This window comes from Mixophyes fleayi, chromosome 8 (assembly GCF_038048845.1).
Source record: "Mixophyes fleayi isolate aMixFle1 chromosome 8, aMixFle1.hap1, whole genome shotgun sequence".
NCBI classification, from domain to species: domain Eukaryota; kingdom Metazoa; phylum Chordata; class Amphibia; order Anura; family Limnodynastidae; genus Mixophyes; species Mixophyes fleayi.
In genome coordinates, this window is record NC_134409.1 from 84364128 (window position 1) to 84390394 (window position 26267).

Here is a 26267-nt window from a genome sequence, read left to right on the forward strand (position 1 = left end):
CCCAAAGAGCACATAATGCCAAAAAAAAAGGTGCAAGATGGAATTGTCCTTGGGCCCTCCCACCCACCCTTATGTTGTGGAAAAAGGACATGCACACTTTAACAAACCAATCATTTCAGCGACAGGGCCTACCAAACTACTGTTGCTGAAATGATTGGTTTGTTTGGGCCCCCAAACAAAAAAAGCTATTCATCTCTCTCTGTACAAAGTAAACTGGCTCTACTGAGGCAAGATGTCGTCCTCATCCTCATCTTCTGATTCCTCGCCCCCTTCAGTGTGTACTTCCTCACCCTCACACATTATCAATTCGTCCCCGCTGGACTCCACAATCACAGGTCCCTCTGTAGTCTCTGGAGGCCATTGCTGGTCTTCATTGAAGAATTGATAATTCATTTTGATGAACATCATCTTCTCAAGCAACCCCCTTCGCCGCTCACTGACCAGGTTCCCCGCTGCACTAAAAACTCTTTCGGAGTACACACTGGAGGGGTTACAACTCAGGTAAAATAGAGTCAGTTTGTACAGGGGCTTCCAAACTGCCTTTTTTTCCTGCCAGTACAAGTAAGGACTGTCTGACATGTCTACTTGGATGCTGTCAGCAAAGTAATCCTCCACCATTTTTTCAATGGTGACAGAATCCAATGCAGCGACAGTAGACATGTCAGCAATCGTTGGCAGGTCCTTCAGTCCGGACCAGATGTTCTCTGCTTCCCCGCCAGCGGGTCGTTTAGGAAATTTCAGCTGTTTCCTCGCAGACACAGGTGTGGAAGAAAATGAAGGAGGAGCTGTTGCCATGTCACGGTCTTCTTCAGATGACAATCTCCTGATCAGCAGGTCTTAGCACCGCTGTAGACTTGTGTCCGCCGGAAACAGAGACACAACATACGCTTTAAACCGAGGATCGAGCACGGTGGCCAGAATGTATTCCTCTGACTTTAAAAGACTGACCACCCTCGGATCCTGGCAAAGCGTACGAAGGGCTTTATCCACAAGAGCTACATGCTTTGTGGAATCGCAATGTATTACCAGCTCCTCCCTCACTTTCTCCAGCTGCTTCTGCAACAGCCTGATCAGGGGAATCACCTGACTCAAGCTGGCAGTGTCGGAACTGACTTCTCGTGTGGCAAGTTCAAACGGCTGGAGAACCTTGCACAACACAGAAATCAGTCTCCCCTGCGCTTGACTCAGGCGCTTCCCCACTCATTTGCCTATGTCGTAGGTGGCTGTGTAGGCTTGAATGGCCTTTTGCTGCTCCTCTATCCTCTGCAGCATATAGAGGGTGGAGTTCCAGCGCGTCACAACCTCTTGTTTGAGGTGATGGCAGGGCATGTTCAGGCGTTTTTGATGCTGCTCCAGTCTTCGGTAGGCAGTGGCAGAATGCCGAAAGTGTCCCGCAATTTTGCGGGCCACCGCAAGCATATCCTGCACACCCCTGTCACTTTTCAGATAATGCTGCACCACCAAATTTATTGTGTGGGCAAAACACGTGCTGGAAATTGCCCATATGTAATGCCCGCACAATGTTACAGCGTTGTCCGACACCACAAATCCCCAGGAGAGTGTAAGTGGGGTAAGCCACAGCGAGATTATTTCCCTCAGTTTCTCTAAGAGGTTGTCAGCATTGTGCATCTTACTGAAACCGGTGATACACAACGTTGCCTGCCTTGGAACGAGCAGGCGTTTCGGAGATGCTGCTACTGATGCAGCTGCTGCTGTTGCTGCGGAAGGCGATACATCTACCCAGTGGGCTGTCACAGTCATATAGTCCTTAATTTGCCCTGAACCACTTGTCCACATGTCCGTGGTTAAGTGGACAGTGGGTACAACCGCAATTTTCAGAGCACTGAGGACACTTTCTCGTACTTCTCTGTACATCCCGGGTATCGCCTGCCTAGTGAAGTGGAATCTTGACGGGATTTGGTACCGGGGACACAATACCTCCATCAACCGTCTAAATCCCACTTCACTGATGGCGGACACCGGACGCACGTCTAACACCAACATAGCTGTGAAGCCCGAAGTTATCCGCTTTGCAATAGGATGACTGCTGTCGTACTTCGTGCTCATGGCAAACGACTGTTGTACGGTCAATTGCTTTGTGAAAGACGTAGCGGTCTTACGACTTCCCCTCTGGGAAGATGACCGACTCCGAGCAGCAACAGCAGCAGCGGCAGTAGTAGGCGTAGCGCTACAGGAACCTCCGGAAGAATCCCGGATTGAAGAGGACTCAGTCATGCCGGTGATATGGCCTGCAGGACTATCTCTGATCCAGATTAAGGAGGAAATTGACGAGGAGGGTGTTGCTGGTGTGGATACAACGGGACCAAGGGATTTAGGTGTCCCTGGACTGCTGACGGTCCTAGCCACAGTTCCTGAACTAAACACTGAATTATGAAGGGTCTTCAGGTGACGTAGAAAGGAGGATGTCCCTAGGTGGCCAAGATCCTTACCCCTGCTTATTGCAGCTTTACATAAGCTACATATGGAAATACAATTGTTGTCCAGATTGGGATAGAAATAATTCCAGACCGAAGAGGTGGATTTTTTGGTCTTCTGCCCAGGCATATTGATGGGCTTTTTCGTCCCATAGACAACTTCTGTTTCCCCCCCTGGTGCCTCATTTAAGATAACCACATCAGCATCCTCCTCGTCAAGTTCCTCCTCAGCGCCAGCTACATCAATATCCTCCTCCCGATGTACAACATTGACACCTTCATTATCCAAATCTGTAACTGAACTGTGGGTGATCCTTCCAGCATATGCAGAGGGTGTGCTGCAAATGGTGGAAGGAGCCACCTCTTCCTGTACAGTGATGGGAAGGTCAGGCTTCACAACCACCAACAGCCTTGGACTTGCCTTGGGGATTTGTGATGCCATGTCTTTAGAAGGCAGAGTTGTTTGCTGTGTTGTTGATGACAGCTCAACTCTCTTAAATTTTTTAAAGGTGGGGAAGGAGGAGGGCTTTGATCGTTGTGTGAAGCTGAACCACTAGTCATGAACACGGGCCAGGGCCTAAGCCGTTCCTTGCCACTCCGTGTCGTAAATGGCATTTTGGCAAGTTTCATCCTCAGATGATTTTAATTTCTTTTTTTTGATCATTTTAGTGACCTTTGGCTTTTTGGATTTTACATGCCCTCTACTATGAAATTGGGCATCGGCCTTGGCAGACGACGTTGATGGCATTTCATCGTCTATGTCATAACTAGTGGCAGCAGCTTCAGCATTAGGAGGAAGTGGTTCTTGATCTTTCCCTACTTTATCCTCCAAATTTTTGTTCTCCATTATATGCAGCACAAGAGAGCGTACCCCTAAACCACACACACTCGGCAAAGCCTTTAAAAATTATATGCGGCACAGGAGAGTACCACTGGACTGGAGTTATACAGCAGTACCAATGGACTTATACTGCAGGATCAGTGACCCTAGTTATTATATTGCAGTACCAATGGACTTATACTGCAGGATCAGTGAACGTAGTTATTATATTGCAGTACCAATGGATTTATACTGCAGGATCAGTGAACGTAGTTATTATATTGCAGTACCAATGGACTTATACTGCAGGATCAGTGAACGTAGTTATTATATTGCAGTACCAATGGATTTATACTGCAGGATCAGTGAATTTCTATAACAGTACCACTGTACTGGACACAGGACAGCACCACTGGACTGAGCAGGACAGAGTACAGGACAGCATCACTGGACTGAGCAGGACAGAGCACAGGACACCACCACTGGACTGAGCAGGACAGAACCACATGAATGAGCAGGACAGAGGACACCACTAACACACCCTCCCTCTTCCCTGATCAATGCCTGAGTGAAGATGGCGGCGGCAAGCAGGGAATATAAAGAATCCGAATCTCGTGAGATCCGACGGCGGGATTATGACGAAATGCCTCGTTTTGAGTTTTGAGGGAATACCCGAACAGTGCTCGGATCGGGCTCGGATCCGCACTGTTCGGGGGTGTTCGGGTTTAGAAAATCCGAGCCCGCTCATCCTTAAATGTAATCACAAATTTTAAATCCCCTCCTGAAGAACCACAATGTTTTGCCAAGCTGTATTTTTTAAATATGGGCCAGTCATGTTCAATGAAACATTCACTGCCACTTGTAAGATGTCCCTGATGATTTGGCACATTGCTGGAAATGTTCACTTTCCTATCCAGTATTACTATAGTAGTATTTCAATGTGACTAAGTGAACTAGGAATCGATTATACAATAAATCAACTTCTGTATCTGCGAATGTTTGAAAGCCATCCCATTCAGTCTTCTTGACCCTAACCTTTTAAACCAGTGGTTAAGTAGAGGCAGCAGGGATTCTGAGAATAGTACATATCAACAGATATCAGTCTTCTTCAAGATGGGTACAATGTATTTAATCTCTTTCCACTTGCTAGTAGTACATATACTCCATCAATGGTCCATCTGAGAAATGAGATGCCCACACACTCCTGTAGGTTTCATTATATTAGTTTCCTGCTTGAGGGAAAACATTTTGTACGGTTCAATGCAGAAGCAGGGAATGCCAGTGGTATCATGAAGAATTTCTCTAGTGAGAAGAAATTTTGTGAACTGCAGGGGATCTCTGTTATCTTAGGTCTAGCCTTCCTTTTAGCACTGTCACAGGCTTATCAAAATGGTCACTGAGCTCCATTTTGTTGTTTTCATACTTTTCTGTGTGTGTGTGTGTGTGTATTGTAAAATGCTTATCTGATCAAAGGCAAGGCCGAAACATATCCACATAGTTTGCTAGGGTGGTGTCTCAGATGCTTTCTGCACATGTGCGAGAATATATTCTTTCTTATCAGTAGCACACCAATAGAGTGTGAAATTATGTTCATACTCTTAAATGTAAGATGATTCCAAGACCCTATGTTCTCTGAGTATAAAAGCTGGAATGCAGCTAGAGAGACCCTTGCCTCATGACTGGACCTTGATGCAGAAAGGTGCCTGTGTTTTTCGTGTGAAAGGAGAGGTCCTGGAAATTTACTGTTACTTGAACATATGAGACTTCAATTGGAAGCTAAGTATTCATTTACTTTCATTTTTACATTATGTTCATTGTGAAAATAAAGATAAACTTTTTAATAACTCTTGCAGTCATGAGTCATTAACTCTATGAAACCAAAAGAACCTTGTACAACCACAAATAGATCCTGTGTATTTAATAGTGGCTGGCATGCCTATTAATCAGGTTACACTGAATTAGCAGAGACAGTCTCTTGTTTTAGGGGAATAGAAAAAATGTGACAAAAATTAAATCTGTTACTTAAAATATGCTGTAGCTTGTCTAAAGTATATATAATTATTAGCCCCATCTTTGGGGCTAAAAATTACCAGTCTAAGTTGCTTAAAAGTAATCATAGAAAGAAACATGCGTGATGTATTTAATATGTTATCCATACTTGCCTACTTTGTCAATTGGTCTACCGGGAGGTCCGGGGGCAGGGCTCAGAGAATTGCGTAACTAAGCCACACCCCATAAGCTGGTATTAGCCTTTTTCCCTACACCAGCAAAGGGCGGGCCTCGATGATACGTGAATCACATGACTAAGCCCCGCCCCCTCCACTTAACTTGGCAAACTGGCCGGGATCTGGGAGGTTGCCCTGCTCTCCCAGGAGGACTCCCAAAAATTCGGGAGTCTCCCGGACAGTCCGAGAGAGTAGGCAACAGATGTTATCTTATAAGCTAAAAAACATTTTAATTTCAATATATTACCAAAGGAAATGTCTATCTACCTCCCAAAACATTGTAAAATTCACTTTGGTATAGAAACAAAAATGACTTTCTGTTTAACAAATTGAATACAGTCATGGGAAAGGTAAATATCCTATAGCAATCAGGTCCCACATTTTGTTCATTTTTATGCATAATCATATGTGCCAACATTTTTGATCTCCAAGTCCGGGGCAGAAAGGCGTCGAGAATTACATCATTAAGCTCCGCCCCAGCGGAGCACTGCTCAATGCTGCAATCTGATGCATAATAAAGCTGTGTGTCTCCAACCACTTCACTGGGAAAGTGGGCAGGATGCGGAAGGTTACACATCTCTCCTGGGAGCCCGGGAGAACTCCTAGAAATATGGGAAGCACGCGGGAGAGTAGGCAACTATGTACTTAACCTAGTCGCACTATGTCAGGGAATGAACATTTACTGCTAAAAGGTCAAAATATGAAAGCGTAGAGAACCCACCATAATATTTTATACATACAATAAATTTTTAAGGATCAAAAGTAGTTAAAAGCAAAAGATACAACACAAAGCCTTTGATTTCTGTCTAATTTTAATAAAGATTGAAATATTAACATTCATGTAAAAAGATAATATTCAACAGTTTCTAAAATAAACAGCAATATATCTACATATACAAATATCTTTAACCTTGAATTTAAACAAAACCTGAATATGTTGTTTGCTTCTTAACGCTCTGTTGCCAGATCAAACAAGGGTGTATAAAGCCATTTGTTCATAATGTATAGTACTTTCTTTTGAAATAATTAATTCTGTAAACAGCTGCAACCTTCTAGTGCTGACAGAATCACTGAAATCAGCGGGCAGCCATTTTGCTTGAGTCATAGCAAAATGGCTGCCTCATTCAAGTACCACTCCCTTTTATTTAAACTTGTGAAATGACAATATAAGAAAGCATTGCAAGCTAAGCCCTATTTTTGATAAGAATAGGGTAACATTATATATCTGTGAATGGATGCGGGCATTAATGTATAGGGGCTGTTCTTGCGTCTTCCTAGCTTCTTCCCTGCTTCAAATAATCCATTCATTTTCTTCGCCCACTCAGACTTTTTAGCTCTTCCAACTCTTTCTCCTTCAGGTGGGATTCTGCTGTTGTCTCTGAGAGCTGTGGTTACAAAGATGATGGATCAGATTAGGAAAACCGAGAAAACACAAACTGTGTATGCATAGATTTAACCCTCATCAAGTCCCAAGTTACAGTTACTAAGGTATTGGAATAGAGAACAACCACAAAAAAATAACAGTGGCCACATTTCATTAACTCTTACTTACACATTGCTGGTATATAATGTATGGGGGGCACAGAATTGTAAATCATACAATGTGGTTCAATGCTGATATATTATGCCTGAGAGTATATCTCACTCCCCATTTTTCTTTAAAACACATGTTTCATATAAAACTGCTCGCGAATAACATTTGATAAAGAGCTTTCTTTCAGTAACACATTCGAATAAATATATATTTTCATTTTGTTTTGCATTATATTGTGAAAAAAAGGCACAGAAACAGAGGGGAAAAAAACTGCACTGCAATATGATTCAACCCTTTGTTAACATACATATAGTTAGTAATATTTAACAAATATGCCCAAATTTATTTTGTGACTACTAAACGTCATAGGGATACCAAATGTAAACTTGGTAATTATACTCAATCTGGATCCTGCTCATCAAGAACCCTAATGATAGGTGACAAGTGCTTACCATAATAACCCAGACACAGCTGTCATGGTACCATTGCATCACCATGTGTGTGCAAATACCAGACAGACATACTGAAAGAAGTTTGCCAGAGCTGATTGCCTAACATTATCATTCATGAATTGGAATCAAAAAATTTAAGGGATCTATTGGTTCCCATGGTCTATTAGCTGGTCAAAATCTATTTGAACATATATTATAGCACAATTAGATTTGTCAAGAACTGTAAAATCTACCACTTGATTGGAACAGGAATTATGGCATTACAGAAAATATAATAGCTATGTATATGCAATAGAACACTTCATATTAAATATACATTTTTCCTCTATTTAAACTGAGATTACTGCTGCACCAACATGTCGGTTGTCAGTATCAGAGCCATAATATTTTATACCGGGTTGGAGAAATCCTTAAAAATCTTTTCACTATATTGATACTATTATTCATTTATTTAGTTTTTTAGAATTAGTAACAGAAGCCTTTAGTGGTGTGGCAATTGACAACCATCATCATTAAAGACTTCAGGTCAACTAAATGCCATTCAGCTGTCCAACCACCATGGCTTATATATTTTTAAATGTAACTGTAATTTATCTGAAGTTCAATTTAAATACTACTCCGTTAGAAGTGGTTCTATGCACCTGAGGAAAAATTTGGCTGCAGGGAAACGTGTCAGTGGTTTGCCTTTGACATATTTGTGCTTCTCCCCCTTTCCTATCAATACAAGAGAAAATTCCACAAATATATTATTTGGTGTCAGTCTCACCATGTCAAGCAGGAGGTCTACTTTCAGATGAAGCAAGTTATTCTCTTCTTCCAACTGCAGGTTTCTTTTTCGAAGACGCTGGAGTTCCTTCTGTGATCCAGTGCCACCTGATTCTGAAAAGTAAAAACAATACAGGACTGCAATGGAGGACAATAAATTACAGAAGCCATTGGTCATAAAGGAAACAGACAAGAAACGTTACAAGCTTTATCTCTCACTTAGTGAAATACCACTATATAATGGATGAAGTGTAAAAACAGAGCTTCATAAATTTGAGCTTAGACAAAAATCAGATAAAGAACAACATTCACAATATCCACAGATATTTCATGAGCAAAAACTGTACAAAACTTCAGGGTAAGGGTGGGCTTCTGCTTCATCGGTTATAAAATTCACTTACAAACAGTTCAGGATTTGCTAAAAAGATTTAAAAAAATTGAAGAGTTGGAGTGTTCTTTCATTCTTTAGTCAGTGGTATTACAGAACAATTCCAGACCTCAAAGGCCAGACCTGATTTCCTGGCTGCCACTAATAAAATACATATCTAGCAGACAATATGATTACATTGCTATGTCAGACACCTGAGGTTAATAAGCATATGGCTAAAAACCTTACCTATGCACCATTCTTATGACCATGGATTAAACAAACCTGTACTACATCGCAGTCTGCAGATTTACCAAATATAGAGATAGAAATAGATAGCAGAGTTACTTACCAGCTATCCACTGTCCATTTTCAAACTTTAGACTTTGGCCTGCAATGGTGATATTTGGAGCACCATAATCTAGACCCAGCTCCACCTCTTTGATTGTTCGATCCAGCTAGGAAAAAATAAAAGTTAAAGAAAATAGATGATACAAACACGTCAAAAAAAGATCTGGAAAAATAAAAGTCATCAAACTTTATAAACACCAGGGGGTAAATGTATGAAGCTGAGAGTTTTCCTGCGGGTTTGAAAAGTGGAGATGTTGCCTATAGCAACCAATCAGATTCTAGTTATCATTTATTTAGTACATTCTACAAAATGATAGCTAAAATCTGATTGGTTGCTATAGGCAACATCTACACTTTTTCAAAGCCGCAGTTATATATCTCCAGGACTGCAATTTACTATTTATAGTGCTTAAAATTCTATAACAGAGTGTATGTTGACCTATCTCTGGCAGATAACACAATTTGGGTAACGTACAACTGAATTCTGTATTACATGACCACTTTGAGCAAATAAATCTAGACCACTAACTATAGATTGTTCAGAAGATAGTGTTTGATGTACTAAGAACTTAAATTGGCCACCCATGCACAGATATCTGTGTTTATTGCCCCAAAATGAACCATGCGTGAGAATTAGCAGAATAAACTGATTTATGTGAGAGCATGTTTATAAATACGGTCTGCAGATGATTGTTTTCTGCATATGCAAGCATCCGCTGTCCGCACTAACAGTGTGCCATTAAGCCATTCATGCTCTAGCACCAAACAGCAGGATCTCAGCCAAATTGGCCATTCACGTCTCTGTACAAACTGAGAATTGCTCTTATAGCTTGGGCCAAGAAGCAAGATCAGCCTGTATGACCTCACTAATGCCAGGTAAATAATAACAGGTTAATGAAAAATTGAAGTGTCACTGTCATTTCTATTTCTAATTATTTTCTGGATTTCATGCATACATTAACCTTGTGTGCTACATTATTATCGCCTATTTAAGCATCAGAAATAGGTTACAAAAAAATGTACAATAGAGTTTGCTAGACATACTATAAAGCAAGAAAAAACAGCCAGACGTATACTCATACTGCATGCAAGTTGGAAAGTGATGCAGATTTTCTAGGTGGTGTTTTCTTTGGGCTGAAAGTGTTGCCAAATAGAGGCATCTTGCTGAATAACCGAGTGGATTCCAGTGCGGAAGCACGATTTCCGTCTTAATGTAGTTTCCTTCTGATAGAAAAAAATACAAGAGAAGAATGTAATAAGTTAGGCATAATAAGTTATGTAAGATAATTATTGTAAGATGAACATGTGCAAAATAAATTAACAAGAAAGTCCCAGGCTCAAATTTTTGGATGTAATGTGTAAACAAATATAATAAAAAACTGTGGTAAAATAAACAGGCTGAAAACAGTAATAATGTCCAGGCTGTGTATTAAATCCAAGTGCACTGGATATGAGAAAAATAAATACACACGGATTACAAACTTCAATATTGCAACTTCATAAGAAAATCATAGTAGAATGTATCCCAAAAACAGGTGATACATATAAGTACGGAGGATAGTCACACTCAAGTTCATATATGTAAATTGTCCACAAAATAGACTGATAGGATGAACATGGCAACTGTTGTGGTCAGTCGGGTAAAGCAATCCCCCTGGAGGGATAAACGGTCTATTAGATCCTTCCTTGTGGATAGTAAATACTTGGCACGCCGATTCAAATCTGCACAGCACTGGTATCACAGTCTAATATCAGAATTGGCATCGGCCCACTAAAGTTGGTATAGGCAAAAAGTGCACGTGTGGGGTAAAAACATGTGTACTTTTTGATATTCCTTATATGCTCGGAAACTCTACTTGACAATTTCCTAATCCTTTATAGTGGTAGCCACATGGGCATTGTAAGAGATAGATTACACCTGTTGAGTCACAGGTCAGTTTATTCTTAGTTTTGAAACTTTCCTCAGTAGCATTGAACACAGAATCTTTCACTGGCTTGGTGGTTCTAACTTTGCAAGTTTTGCACGCTATACATCTGTTACAGTTATAGAATCCTGTGGCCCTTTCATTCATCCAGGTACCTTTCTTTCTACTTTTAGTAACTTTGTACTAAGCTATTTTTCAGATTGTTGGCCTTTTGTAAATGAACGATGGCCTGGGGGGAGTATCTTTTTAAGGTCACTGTCACCCAAAAGAATGAGTCAATGCTTTTTAATAATTTTCTCCTTCTTTTTGTGGTCCCTATTGTATTGTGTTATGAAAGGAAGAACTCTTTTATTCTGGTCAGGTTTTGTGCCCTGAGTTTTCTCCTTCGTAGTGAGAAGAATATCCCCGTTTGTCTCCTTGAGTGCCAAAAAGGCATCATCAATGTCATCTTCTTTGTAATTCTTTTCAAGGAATCTGTCCTTAAGGGTATGTGCCTGTTCATCATATTGTGTAAGGTTTGAACAGTTGTGCCTTAGTCTTGTGAACTGGCCCTTCAGTATGTTCTTGAGCCAGTTCCTGTGGTGGCTACTGTTTTTGGGTATGTACGAGCTGCAATCAACTTTCTTGAAGAAAGTTTTGGTTGCAAGATGGTCATTTTCCACAAAGACTATAAGATTCAAAAACTAGTCTTTGTGGAAAATGGCCATCTCGCAACTGTTCAAACCTTACTTAACGAGAAACTGACCTGTGACTCAACAGGTGTAATCTCTTACAATGCCCATGTGGCTACTGTATATAGAAAGAACGATTAGGAAATTGTCAACTAGAGTTTCTGAGCATATAAGGAATATCAAGAACCAACTTACAACTCACAGTGTACCTGAGCATTTCCTTGAACACCACAGACATGACCCCACTAAACTTTTTTGGGGAAATTAGCAAGGTTAAGAAACCATGGCAGGGAGGGGACTTTCTAAAATTAATTTCACAAGCAGAAACTAAGTGGATCTATACTCTTAAGACCCTGACACTACATGTCCTCAATACTAAGTTTGATACAAACATCTTTCTCTAATTGTACCTCCAGGGGGATTACTTTACCCGACTGACCACAGTTACCATGCTCATCTTATCAGTCTATTTTGTGGACAATTTACATATATGAACTGGAGTGTGACTATCCTCCATACTTATATGTGTCACCTGTTTTTGGGATACATTCTACTGTGATTTTCTTATGAAGTTGCAATATTGAAGTTTGTATTCTTCTCATATCCAGTGCACTTGGATTTAATACACAGCCTGTACATTACTGTTTTCAGCCTGTTTATTTTACATTTTACCACAGTTTATTATTGTATTTATTTGTTTACACATTACATCCAAATATTTGCACCTGGGACTTTCTTGTTAACATATACCTTGGGGTTTGGGACCAATGCCCTTTCACTTCCCATTGGCAGCATTTCACATCCATATTAATAGGGAAGCACGGACTCCCAATCATAGTCTTTCACCCATGTGAAACATAAACTTAATTCCTTCCTGTTTTGTAATGCATTTTCATGCAGTATTACCATTTTCTTTGGACCCAGAAAGAGAGACAGTTGGAAGCAATACTCCATCTGGTCACTGGCCTTCGGAAATGAAGGTCTAAATCGTTTGGAGACAAAGTGTGGTGGAAATAACAAAAGATTTTCTGCAATTCTAGGAGCTTTAATATATGCTGAATATCTACCATCTTATCATAAGTGTAATTACAAAAAGGACAAGTGATTCTGTAGAAGAATAATCATCTGTATTTTCTTGATGTTTGTACAAGACATGGGGATGTGTTAAGAAGATTTTGAAATATTTATGTTTGATATATTTTGAATGTTGTTTTGTTTTATAACATATTATTATGCTATTGTGTAATTTAGATATATTTAGTTTTAAACTGAGAGAGCACTGCAGTGTTCTTCATTTCACTCTAGCTGCACTACTTTGAGCGCTGAATCTCAGTAGTTTCACATCACACTTAATACTAATGATTCAGACAACCAAAAGGGGCAGTTAATTTAATGCACCGCATACAATGATCAGATAATATGCTGTTGATTTAGTGCTCCATATGTAATGAGCAAAACTTTCAGTATTTGAAATAACTAACAATTAAAGTTATATAGCACAGATGAGACTATAAGCGAATACTAACATATGATAATAATGTGCCATACAGGTTCCTAATTTATGGTGATCATTCACACTATTTAATAAGTAATTATAATTTATCTTTCCCAAATTAAGAAACTATGAGTACTGTTGGCAATCTGCACTTTACTCACAAGATGTATACGTTAAAGTGCTGCACTGAGGACAAGGATATTTCAAAATTGTTAACGAGACGTAACGATAAAACCGGCGCTGTGATACTTGGATTACCTGAGTCTCCGGCCTTTACACAGCCAACGATTCATCCGCTCATCTTTTTTTCCAGTTTTGTCCGGGACAAACTGCGCAAGTGCAACAAAATGAAAGAAGTCATCAACTGAAGAAGGGGGGGGGGGGGGGCGGAAACAAAACCGTCAACTTATCTAGTGTATTCACAACTGTAATGCCCATGTACACAAAATCAGAGGAACAATACTACCCCCCTGCTCGAGCAAATGGTTTATGCGAAAGCTTCCGTTACCATAACAACGGTAACTGCAAACTGTTGTTATAGCAATAGAAGCTTTGGACCAATCCATTTGCTCAAACAGGGATCGCCGTATGACGTAAAATAAAACAATCCGACCCCCTTGTAGCACCGTGTAAATTACACCTGACATAATGTAACATTACTTTATTAAGATATACGTTTCTATAAGGAATGTATGTACGCTCTGTAACGGCTTAATGCTATCTTGCTCTCTGAACATACCTGGCCGTACCGGTAACATTCACCGCGTTTGAAATGGTCAATGCTGTTTCTTTGGTAACCAGAGACGCTGGGTGGGTATGGTAGGATTTAGTAAATTAGTATAGAATTCCCAGGCGCAAATGTATTGGAAATGAGATAGTGGAAATCAATAGCAAGCCAGTAAGATAGCAAGTGTAATAAAAACAATGCAGTTTAACAAAATATTGGCACACATAAGAATAAATGCATGATATAACAAGTAAACACAAATGTAGACGGAGGAAATGCAATTGGTGTTGACTGTATATAGCAAAGACTGAGCCCTGGAAGATATGCTGTATAAACACTGAAACAGCTGCAGCAGACGAGGCTGAAGTTAGCTTCTTATTCGGCCAGCTTCTTATTCGTTTCTAATTCGTGCTCCAGCTTCTTATTCAAAAAAGCTTATTTTTAAAGGTTTAAATCAATTTGGATCACTGATTTCACATCAAATCAACACTACAGGGGGTCCCTTATAAAAAAAATGCTTTAGTATTTCGCCTGTTCCAACAAGGTTATGGGCATGAAATCAGGGGTCAAAGTGGGCAAAGTCACCATATTTTATCATTTTGAATACGTGGCTGCAGTTTTTTAAGGCTTAAATGCCGTTGGGCCAGCAATTTGACTGGGAATCAACACATGGTGGTCAGTTACATATAAAACATCTGTATTTTGCCTGGCCCAACGCTGTTTTGGGCATGCAATCAGGTGGCAAAGTGGGCACAGATAACATTTTGAACATTTTGAATAAGTAGCTGCAGTTTTTCAAGGGTTGATGTTTTTATTAAAAATTGCAACAAAAATAAATCCAGTATCACTTTGTCCAAGATAAAATAGACTAAATACATTATCCAAAGGGTAAAAAAGACCAATATGAACAAAAACTTCACACACCCAATTCTACTACAATCTCATCACAAAACAACTAATACACCACTTCACAAATATAAAAAATGACAAGAAAACATAAAACAAATAAAAAACTTTCCACAAGAGAAACATGCCAACTCTTAGCACAATAGTCTTCATTACCACAACTCCGCCACCAATCTATAATACCACCCACACATCCTTTACTGTCAGGTAATGAAAGCAAACTTTAAATGTATGTAAACCTTACTAAAAAAAAAAAGGGTTTCCACAAAATCTAATAGTGATAAAACAGGATAGATAGCCAAGAATGGAGAGACTGCCAGGTGTTAGCTACCGCTTAGGGAGGTCTCAGCCCCCGCCAAATTCTACCCCAGCTCGGAGCATCCATCCGGCCCCTCTCCATTTCCCTTATTTTCCAAACCTTGTGCAGAATACTATCCACCTCCTCACTACAGGGAAGGATTTTGCCCCTAATGGACACTAAACACCGTGCGCTCTCAGTTATCCACTCAGGGTAACTAAGCCCCGAAAGACACGGAAGGCCTAAGGCGTGGGACACTCTCTTGCAAACCTCTATATTAAAAGGACACTGAAGCAAGAAGTGGTCCATTGTCTCCACCTCCCCATGACATTCCTCCCGTGGACAACCACGATCATCGACACTCCTATGCTTCAGGTTCCCCTTAACAAAGAGCCTCCCGTGAAATGCAAGCCAAGTGAGATCTCTAAACTTCGGAGGAATCCGCTTGGAATTCACCAAAGACCCTTCGAGCTTATATCACTTGGGCAATCCTTTAGTAACAGGGGCACATCAAAGTAAGTACGCAAAATCCTCCTCTCCAACACCCTTCTAGAGGAGAGTGTTTTGCCTTTTAACTCGAAGACTTTTTACGGGACCCCCATCCAACCATGCGTTGAGAAAGGAGTGCACCCAGACACTAAGGGGGAGACTCCAAAAAGAGACTACCGAGATGAAGCTTCAAAAAGGCAGTACTAAAGAACAGCACTGGGTTTACCATTCCCAGGCCACCTTCATCCTTCGGTTTGTAGATCACATTCCTCTTGATGAGGTTCAACTTGCTTCCCCATAACAACTGAAAGAACAAGGAACTGACCTTGACCCTTAATGATTCTGGCAACAAACATATGTAACTGACGTACAAAAAAATTGGGATCAAGTAAGTCTTGATCAAATCAATCCGTTTTCTTTAGGGCAGCTTCCACTTCTTCCAGTTATCCACCTTAGAGGCGGCATCTGTCAGTTTCAATTCCCAATTTCGCTGGGCATAATTACCCGAACCAAATAGAATGCCTAAGATTTTAACCTCTTGACTGGCCTGAGGGAGCGCATCCGGAAGGACAAACTGCCGTCCTACCTCCCGTAACTAGAGAACTTCACTCTTTTCTTGGTTTATCTCTGATCCCGATGCCTCAGAATATTCGCAGATTAGATTTTCAATGCCACGGGCCTCGGCCATGTCTGACAAGACTACTGTGACATCAACAGCGTAGGCCGCTACCTTCAAGGGAACATCCACAGCCAGCTGCACTCCCCTCACTGCACCGTTCTTAATCCTCCTGATAAAAGGATCAATCGCAAATACATAGAGGAGAGGGCTCAAGGGACAACCTTGTTTGACTCAAGATGACACCGCAAAAGTAGGATCCACCCAAACATTTACAAGAGGGAAGCTCTCGGCCTGCCTATAAATGGTATGCAGCCAATCAACCAACCTCACTGGCAGACCATACCTCTCAAGAAGTGCCCACAGATATTCATGATTGACACGATCAAACGCCTTCCGGACACTAGAAAGTAATTGATCTGATGTGGCGCTCCACTCAGTGTGCAGCCTGATGTATGTAAAGGAGTATCCACTATTCTCCACAAATTAAGCACAAACATAAATTACAGTTAACATACACTAAGCGCGCACCTTCTCACATACCCCAGGAAAAAGGGGATTTCTGTATTCCCTTCACTGGATAGATGACCCTTATTTCTCTCCTCAAATGGAGTTCCTATAGTCTGAAAATCAGACTCGTGGGAATATAAAACAAATGGAGAAATAATAGTGCAGATTGTCTTAAATATAGATATATAAAAGTCCACAAAGTCACAACATACATCTTTGGGGGAGATGGTGTAAAAAGTCACATGAATTGCGGTGGTATTTCTTCGTTTTCATCACGAGGTTGAAGAACATATTTACTGACCGGGAACTTTGTGGAGAGCATTATATTACCTAACACCTATAAGGCCTTTGACCCTATCCCCGGATTCTGTATACCATCACTTCTGGCCAGAGACACTTCTGACCCAACCACACCGTCAATCCGAGGAATTGTCCCCCCTGGGTCCTCCCTTTCTGGATATATTTCCTCCCCCTCCCCCCCAGAGCCGGATTTAGACCTCATAGGGCCCTAGGCAGGATACTGGTTTGGTGCCCCCCTCCATGAAACAATATTAACTTTTAATACGTTCTAGAAAAGATAGTGCAGACAATGTTATACCAATAAATATTAACTTTTAATTAAATCCTTACATAAAACAGAGTGCAAATAATGTTGTATATAGCTTTAAATGCTAAGAATTCTTACCCCAAACTTTTTTTGTAACTATACACTTTATATAAAACATACTGCAAACAATCTTCTATTCAAATTTTTGTTGTTAAATAGAATATATTAACTTTAAACGTCTGATATCAGAGAAAATGTCAACTATGTCCTAAGAAAAAAATCCCTAATCACTAGACACAGTTTTATTCAATAACTTTTAACAAATATAACATCCCTTTACAATTCTACAGTGCTATTCTGCGTGATTTTTTTTGGGCAAAATCATCCACTAGGTCATTGAAGTCCAGTTGTTTAACAAGACCTGATTCCACAGATAGCAAAGATAGTGCTGATAGACGATCTTGGCCCATGGTGGTTCTTCTTTCATTCTTTTTAGACATGAAAATGACCTCTCTCCACTGGCATTAGCAATAGGCATACATAAAAAAATACGTAGCATGGTTTCTGTATTGGGGAATGTATCCATAAGATCACGGTCATTTATATACTGCCTCATTGCCAAGGGGTTACTCTCCTCAGACAGCATTGAAGAAAATTGAATAAATTCTTCAGTAAAAGAATCTTCTATGTCGTCTGGATAATTGTTCTGCAGATTATCTGCCAAACTTCGCAGCTCATTTATCGGTATTCCAGATGAATTTAGAATTGCAAATCGCCTATTGATGTTTTCATAGGACTTCTTTTGTTTATTCAGCTCCACAGTAAGACGATCAATTACTACATTGATGGTATTGAAAATGAAGTTTTCTCTTGCTGTAAAAGGTAGTTCAGTGCTGCTCTCTCCCTCATCATGAAAACTTTTCCGTTTCTTTGTGCGCTTTCCTTCACCGCGATAAAAATGGTTGGATGTCATTTGTTTAGCTTCAGTTTCAAAAGTGTCAAACAAATCTCTAATTTTTTGCACGTAATTCTCTAGTGAACTGTAGAGTTTCACTACTTCATCAATACAGACATTTGTTTTTTGCAAAGTCTTACTTGTTGCATCCAACCTTTCAAGAATGTTTCCCCATAAAACAAGCAAGATGGCAGTTTCAAATCTTTTAAGTTGCTCTTCCAGAGCTTTTGCTTCTGCTCGAGCATTCGCAGGTTGTTTTTCTGAATTCTTCAATTCATTGAGTGCATCACCAACATGCTTGTAGCCTCGTCTTAATGCTTTTGTAGCATCAGCACGAGATGACCAATTTGTGCTTGACAATCTCTTTATGGAAAGATGTCCAGATGCTTTGCTGAGATGAATAGTTAGTATTTCCCATCGATGAGTTGATGAAGAAAAAAAGGTGTAAAGGCAGTCTAAGAAATTAAAGAACGACACAGCTGTTAGTCAAGAATCAGCAGCACATGCTCCAACTAGATTGAGTGAGTGAGTGAGCAGAACCCTTGTACAGTGCTAAAGGATTTATTGCACAAATTCTTGCTTGCAAGCCATTGTATTTGCCAGACATATTGCTGGCATTGTCATAGCTTTGTCCTCGACAGTTGCAAATGTCAATATCTTTATCAGAAAGCACTGATAGTAATGTGCTTTCAAGGTGCTCTCCAGTATGGGAATGTATTGGCACAAATCCTAGAAATCGCTCCACTGGTCCATCCTTGTTCACATATCTCACAACTATTGCTAGTTGATCAACATGACTTAGATCTGGAGTGGAGTCCACAATAACCGAAAAATATTTAGCCTTTTTGAGTTCATGGACTATTGTTTGTAAAACTTTAGCTCCCATAAGCTCAATAAATTCTTCAACTGTGGTGGAGGACATGTAATTGCTTACTCCACTTCCTGCTCCTCCATATTGCTTGATATGATTTTCAAGAAATGGATCAAATTGTGCGATCAGTTCTAGACATCCAAGGAAACATCCATTCTGTTGAGAACCAAATAACTCATTAGTCCCACGAAAGGGTAAACCACGCCCCCCTAGGAACTTGATAACGGCAACAACTCTCTTTAAAACTTCTCTCCAGTAATTTTGTTCTTTACCCATTTGTAAAGCAAGGGTGTTGTCTATCCGACAACCAAATTGGGCTCGTTGTGTAAATTTCATTACACAGCTGCGATGATCACTTGAGATTTCATGGTCCTTAAACCTTGCTCCAGCATTTTTCCAATCATTAAACCCGGATGTTACAAGGGCATGTGATATACTGCTGTATAGTTTACAAGGGATGCAAAATACATTGCCTTTTGATTTAGAGTATATAAGCCAATCCCGATGAACAATTTCGCCATTAATTTTTTTTCTCCAAAAGAGATCTGGAGTCAGAAGTCTTGCGCAGTCAGAATAGATTCTCCTGGATGCTGAAAAATCTGTCACAGTATTTTTTAATGGATTGCGTGAAAAATACTCTCTAATGGATTCGGTTGTGTTATTACCCAGTACCCAGTCAGCGGGATCATGAGAATAACTTACAACGATATTATCCTCCATCATTTTTATGGATGTATCTTCTGATCTTGACAAGGGAGTAGACACTTTCTGAATGCTCTCAGTCTGAAGATCTGCAATTTCTTCACAGAAAGCAGAAGAGGTCTGTTATACATTTGCTTCTTCTATGTCATGGGATGGTCCAGACATCAAGCTTGTGGTATTGGAGGTTTCCTCCAAGTCTGGTTCAGGTTCCTCAGAAGACACTGTAGGAATCTTCTGGGTTAAGAAAAGCTGCATCAATTTTTGTTGTTTCAGTGCTTCCTTTTCCATCTCTCTCTTCTTCTTTCGTTTGGCAGACCCAGATGGTTGCTTATGCATGTTATCTTGTAGTTTTTCTACAGAATAAGAAAAGTTAATAGCAATTGTATTACCTATACTATACCTTACATTCTATTTTCCTGCTGAAAATGTCATCATTATATATTCAGCTACATCCAAACAAAACAGCAAAGTCAATAATCCTACACAATTGACCCCAAATAAAATTGCCATTGCAACAGTCATGCCTAAATATACAATAAATTACATAGTTGATTAGTGTTGTCCCAAAACCTTCAATATGTTAAACATATTTTAATTTCCAAAATCAGTTCTGCACTTTCTCTACCATCTGACTGCAGCTGTTGTCTAACTACAAGCCCCTAAAAAAGACCAATCACCCCCTTTAAACATAAATACATTATTTGTTCTTTCGCATACAGATTTTCCTACCGATACAGAAATACATATAATCGTAAAAAAAGGACTATGAACCATATCCATATTGAAGGAAGCTCCGCCACATAGGTCTATTTATAACCTACTGCCTTTCCCATGCAGAAAAAGCAATAAGCATATGGACATGTTTGAACCTCCCATTTGTGTTTGCATATTCTTGTAGTATCCATCATGTCACATGTCAATACTTTAATGTATGGTAGAATTTGATCACTTTATTTGCATGTGATATTTATACAAGATTTAACCCAGTAGGTGTAAAGTCTGTGATCATATAACATTCAGAGGTCAGCAGCCTTATACACACTTAACCAATTAATTTTCATGTGCATGTAAATATCATTTACTACTGTGTGTAACACACACTCCCAGAGAAGACATGCTCCCCCCATGATTTTGCACTATATAAAGACTTGTAGTGTAATCAGCAGAATAGGTACTATCTCCTGGGTGAGCAGCAGCAGTAAACCACACAAGTCCAGACGTTTCACCATAGCAACCACAGACAGTTTATTCACCAGCTTGTAAACAAAACAGAATATAATCAAAATCCTAGCCATCTGGCTACTAGACAATACATTTAGCAAGACCCTTTCTCAGAACTACAACATATTATTGCTCACTGCAGCAGAGTGTCTGAGGAGGCAGCTCATCTCCTCCCCAGGTCTAAGACACTGGATGCATATCCCAGCTGCCTTTTCACAGACACCTCCTATCTCTTGATCAGTCTGTTTTAAAGTACAACCGACAGGAACAGGAAGCTTCTGTCACAGACTGAAGAGTGCACATTTTTACAATAGAGATAATTACATTTTAATAATAGGATTTTTACAATAATCGTTTAGAATGATAACTTTTCATTACTCACATTTGCTGATGAAAAGAAAGGTTATTTCAGTCCCTGCAGGTTGATATTATTGGTCCAACTCTGCACACTGTACCTTGATCCTCTGTATGATGTCACTTCAGTCCCTGCACGCCCAGTCCAAGCACACTGGGCCTGTGTAAGCTCTCACAGCTCCCTCCTACAAAAAATGTATTTGGGCAAATAAGTTGAAGTACAGAAGAGAAATTTTTTTTCCTAATTCATCACTTTTGCTCCTCCTTCACATTTCCCCTTTAGTACACTGTACTCCCTTCATCATCACACTGTGCCCTCCATCATGCTTTTGCCCTTTAATCATCACACTGTGCACCCTTCACCATCACACTGTGCCCTTCATATTTTTGCTCCCCTTGTTTATTTACCCTCACACGGCCTGTTCCACATTTCTGTCATCATGCCCCTCTGCTACTAATTATTGCCATCATGCCCCTCTGCTACTTATTATTGCCATCATGCCCCTCTGCTACTTATTATTGCCATCATGCCCCCTCATATACTTAATATTGCCATCATGCCCCCTCATATATTTAATATTGCCATCATGCCCCCTCATATATTTAATATTGCCATCATGCCCCCTCATATACTTAATATTGCCATCATGCCCCCTCATATACTTAATATTGCCATCATGCCCCCTCATATATTTAATATTGCCATCATACCCCCTCATATATTTAATATTGCCATCATGCCCCCTCATATACTTAATATTGCCATCATGCCCCCTCATATCTTTAATATTGCCATCATGCCCCCTCATATACTTAATATTGCCATCATGCCCCCTCATATATTTCAAATTGCCATCATGCCCCCTCATATACTTAATATTGCCATCATGCCCCCTCATATATTTAATATTGCCATCATGCCCCCTCATATACTTAATATTGCCATTTTGCCCCCTCATATATTTAATATTGTCATCATGCCCCTCATATACTTAATATTGCCATCATGCCCCCTCATATATTTAATATTGCCATCATGCTCCCTCATATATTTAATATTGCCATCATGCCCCCTCATATACTTAATATTGCCATCATGCCCCCTCATATATTTAATATTGCCATCATGCCCCCTCATATACTTAATATTGCCATCATGCCCCCTCATATATTTAATATTGCCATCATACCCCCTCATATACTTAATATTGCCATCATGCCCCCTCATATATTTAATATTGCCATCATGCCACCTCATATACTTAATATTGCCATCATGCCCCCTCATATACTTAATATTGCCATCATGCCCCCTCATATATTTAATATTGCCATCATGCCCCCTCCCTTAATACCTGTTTCAAACTTCTCTGACATGCCCCACAGTTAGTTAACTTACCTTCTATTGTTTACTTCTTTGTCCGATGTCACGCTGCCGCTGCTCCTCCTCTCTGATCAGCCACTGCTCCTCGCCGACTTCTTGTTGAAAACCACGTCGGGAGTGACGTCATCACGCCCAACGTCATTTTCATGAAGAGAGGAGAGGAGACTGCCGGGTCCCGCTGGTCAGCTGACTTCTTTTTTTTTAAAAACTTTATTTTTGACGTTATGCCGGCGGACAGAGGGGGATGGCAGGCGGAGGGGAGCGCCCCTCTGCCTTGCCTACCCCGCTCACCGTCGGCTCTGACAGGGCCCTCTAGGTCCCGCTGGGCAGCAGGCAGTTGCCTAGGGTGCCTAGCGGGAAATCCGGCCCTGCTCCCCCCCTGGTTCCATCCCACCCACCTCCCGCTTATCCTGCTCCCTATCCCCCCGATTCCCTCCACTTGAACTACGAACTACCTCAAACATGGTGTTAGTATCCTCAGAAACCTTAGTAGGCTCCTCACCTACTTTAATTACATACTTGAGAGGAAATATTACACCCACAATATTGATCTCCCCACAATTCTCACCCCCTGCTACACCACCTGTTCCAACCTCAGCACCCACCCCCTTTTGAACAAAGCGTTCAGCCTGCCTAACCCTAACCTTTTCCCTAGTTCTCTGCACTTTGGGCCTCAGGACCATCTCTGCACCAGCAGTACAAAATTTTTTCCAACGTGCAACGTGGCCAAAACAGCGTTGGGCCAGGCAAAAGACATGTTTTATATGTAACTGACCACCCTGTGTTGATTCCCACTGTCAAATTGCTGGCCCAACGGCATTTAAGCCTTGAAAAACTGCACCTACTTATTCAAAATGCTCAAAATGCTATCTGTGCCCACTTTGCCACCTGATTGCATGCCCAAAACAGCGTTGGGCCAGGCAAAAGACAGATGTTTTATATGAAACTCACCACCCTGTGTTGATTTCCACTGTCAAATTGCTGGCCCAAGGGCATTTAAGCCTTGAAAAACTGCAGCTACTTATTCAAAATGCTCAAAATTCCATCTGTGCCCACTTTGCCACCTGATTGCATGGCCAAAACAGCGTTAGGCCAGGCAAAAGACAGATGTTTTATATGTAACTGACCACCCTGTGTTGATTCCCACTGTCAAATTGCTGGCCCAACGGCATTTAAGCCTTGAAAAACTGCACCTACTTATTCAAAATGCTCAAAATGCTATCTGTGCCCACTTTGCCACCTGATTGCATGCCCAAAACAGCGTTGGGCCAGGCAAAAGACAGATGTTTTATATGAAACTGACCACCCTGTGTTGATTTCCACTGTCAAATTGCTGGCCCAACGGCATTTAAGCCTTGAAAAACTGCAGCTACTTATTCAAAATGCTCAAAATTCCATCTGTGCCCACTTTGCCACCTGATTGCATGCCCAAAACAGCGTTAGGCCAGGCAAAAGACAGATGTTTTATATGTAACTGACCACCCTGTGTTGATTCCCACTGTCAAATTGCTGGCCCAACATCATTTAAGCCTTGAAAAACTGCAGCTACTTATTCAAAATGCTCAAAATGCTATCTGTGCCCAATTTGCCACCTGATTGCATGCCCAAAACATTGTTGGGCCAGGCAAAAGACAGATGTTTTATACGTAACTGACCACCCTGTGTTGATTCCCACTGTCAAATTGCTGGCCCAACGGCATTTAAGCTTTGAAAAACTGCAGCTACTTATTCAAAATGCTCAAAATGCTATCTGTGCCCACTTTGCCACCTGATTGCATAGCCAAAACAGTGTTGGGCCAGGCAAAAGACAGATGTTTTATATGTAACTGACCACCCTGTGTTGATTCCCACTGTCAAATTGCTGGCCCAACGGCATTTAAGCCTTGAAAAACTGCAGCTACTTATTCAAGAAACTCAAAATGCTATCTGTGCCCACTTTGCTACCTGATTGCATGCCAAAAACAGCTTTGGGCCAGGAAAAAGACAGATGTTTTATATGTAACTGACCACCCTGTGTTGATTCCCACTGTCAAATTGCTGACCCAACAGCATTTAAGCCCTGAAAAACTGCAGCTACTTATTCAAAATGCTCAAAATGCTATCTGTGTCCACTTTGCCACCTGATTGCATGCCCAAAACAGCGTTGGGCCAGGCAAAAAACAGATGTTTTATATGTAACTGACCACCCTGTGTTGATTCCCACTGTCAAATTGCTGGCCCAACGGCATTTAAGCCTTGAAAAACTGCAGCTACTTATTCAAAATGCTCAAAATGCTATCTGTGCCCACTTTGCCACCTGATTGCATGCCCAAAACAGTGTTGGGCCAGGCAAAAGACAGATGTTTTATACGTAACTGACCACCCTGTGTTGATTCCCACTGTCAAATTGCTGGCCCAACGGCATTTAAGCTTTGAAAAACTGCAGCTACTTATTCAAAATGCTCAAAATGCTATCTGTGCCCACTTTGCCACCTGATTGCATAGCCAAAACAGTGTTGGGCCAGGCAAAAGACAGATGTTTTATATGTAACTGACCACCCTGTGTTGATTCCCACTGTCAAATTGCTGGCCCAACGGCATTTAAGCCTTGAAAAACTGCAGCTACTTATTCAAGAAGCTCAAAATGCTATCTGTGCCCACTTTGCCACCTGATTGCATGCCAAAAACAGCTTTGGGCCAGGAAAAAGACAGATGTTTTATATGTAACTGACCACCCTGTGTTGATTCCCACTGTCAAATTGCTGACCCAACAGCATTTAAGCCCTGAAAAACTGCAGCTACTCATTCAAAATGCTCAAAATGCTATCTGTGTCCACTTTGCCACCTGATTGCATGCCCAAAACAGCGTTGGGCCAGGCAAAAAACAGATGTTTTATATGTAACTGACCACCCTGTGTTGATTCCCACTGTCAAATTGCTGGCCCAACGGCATTTAAGCCTTGAAAAACTGCAGCTACTTATTCAAAATGCTCAAAATGCTATCTGTGCCCACTTTGCCACCTGATTGCATGCCCAAAACAGTGTTGGGCCAGGCAAAAGACAAATGTTTTATATGTAACTGACCACCCTGTGTTGATTCCCACTGTCAAATTGCTGGCCCAACGGCATTTAAGCCTTGAAAAACTGCAGCTACTTATTCAAAATGCTCAAAATGCTATCTGTGCCCGCTTTGCCACCTGATTGCATAGCCAAAACAGTGTTGGGCCAGGCAAAAGACAGATGTTTTATATGTAACTGACCACCCTGTGTTGATTCCCACTGTCAAATTGCTGGCCCAACGGCATTTAAGCCTTGAAAAACTGCACCTACTTATTCAAAATGCTCAAAATGCTATCTGTGCCCACTTTGCCACCTGATTGCATGCCCAAAACAGTGTTGGGCCAGGCAAAAGACAGATGTTTTATATGTAACTGACCACCCTATGTTGATTCCCACTGTCAAATTGCTGGCCCAACGGCATTTAAGCCTTGAAAAACTGCAGCTACTTATTCAAAATGCTCAAAATGCTATCTGTGCCCGCTTTGCCACCTGATTGCATAGCCAAAACAGTGTTGGGCCAGGCAAAAGACAGATGTTTTATATATAACTAACCACCCTGTGTTGATTCCCACTGTCAAATTGCTGGCCCAACGGCATTTAAGCCTTAA

The 26267-nt window shown here is 40.8% G+C and overlaps 1 protein-coding gene and 1 long non-coding RNA gene across 3 annotated transcripts in view; one reads left to right on the top strand and one right to left on the bottom strand.

Moving 5' to 3' along the window:
• Positions 1 to 12186, top strand: part of LOC142099407 (uncharacterized) — a 220594-nt gene extending 208408 nt beyond the window's left edge. The window contains exon 2 of the long non-coding RNA XR_012678537.1: positions 11549 to 12186. This is a non-coding gene — a long non-coding RNA (uncharacterized LOC142099407). The remainder of the gene's footprint in view (positions 1 to 11548) is intronic.
• On the bottom strand, positions 6275 to 13468 carry CBY1 (chibby 1, beta catenin antagonist). Of its 2 annotated transcripts, none has more exons than XM_075182824.1 (5): positions 13299 to 13468; positions 10032 to 10170; positions 8951 to 9056; positions 8233 to 8345; positions 6275 to 6865 (listed from the first exon to the last, which is right to left on the bottom strand). In XM_075182824.1, the coding sequence occupies exons 2-5, from the start codon at positions 10107 to 10109 to the stop codon at positions 6785 to 6787; spliced, it is 378 nt and encodes a 125-aa protein (XP_075038925.1). In that variant the 5' UTR covers positions 10110 to 10170; positions 13299 to 13468; the 3' UTR covers positions 6275 to 6784. The 2 variants fall into 2 exon arrangements, with proteins under 2 accessions (XP_075038925.1, XP_075038924.1); XM_075182823.1 differs by having other exon boundaries at positions 10032 to 10173; positions 13299 to 13462.
• Between the last annotated feature and the right edge of the window lie 12799 nt (positions 13469 to 26267).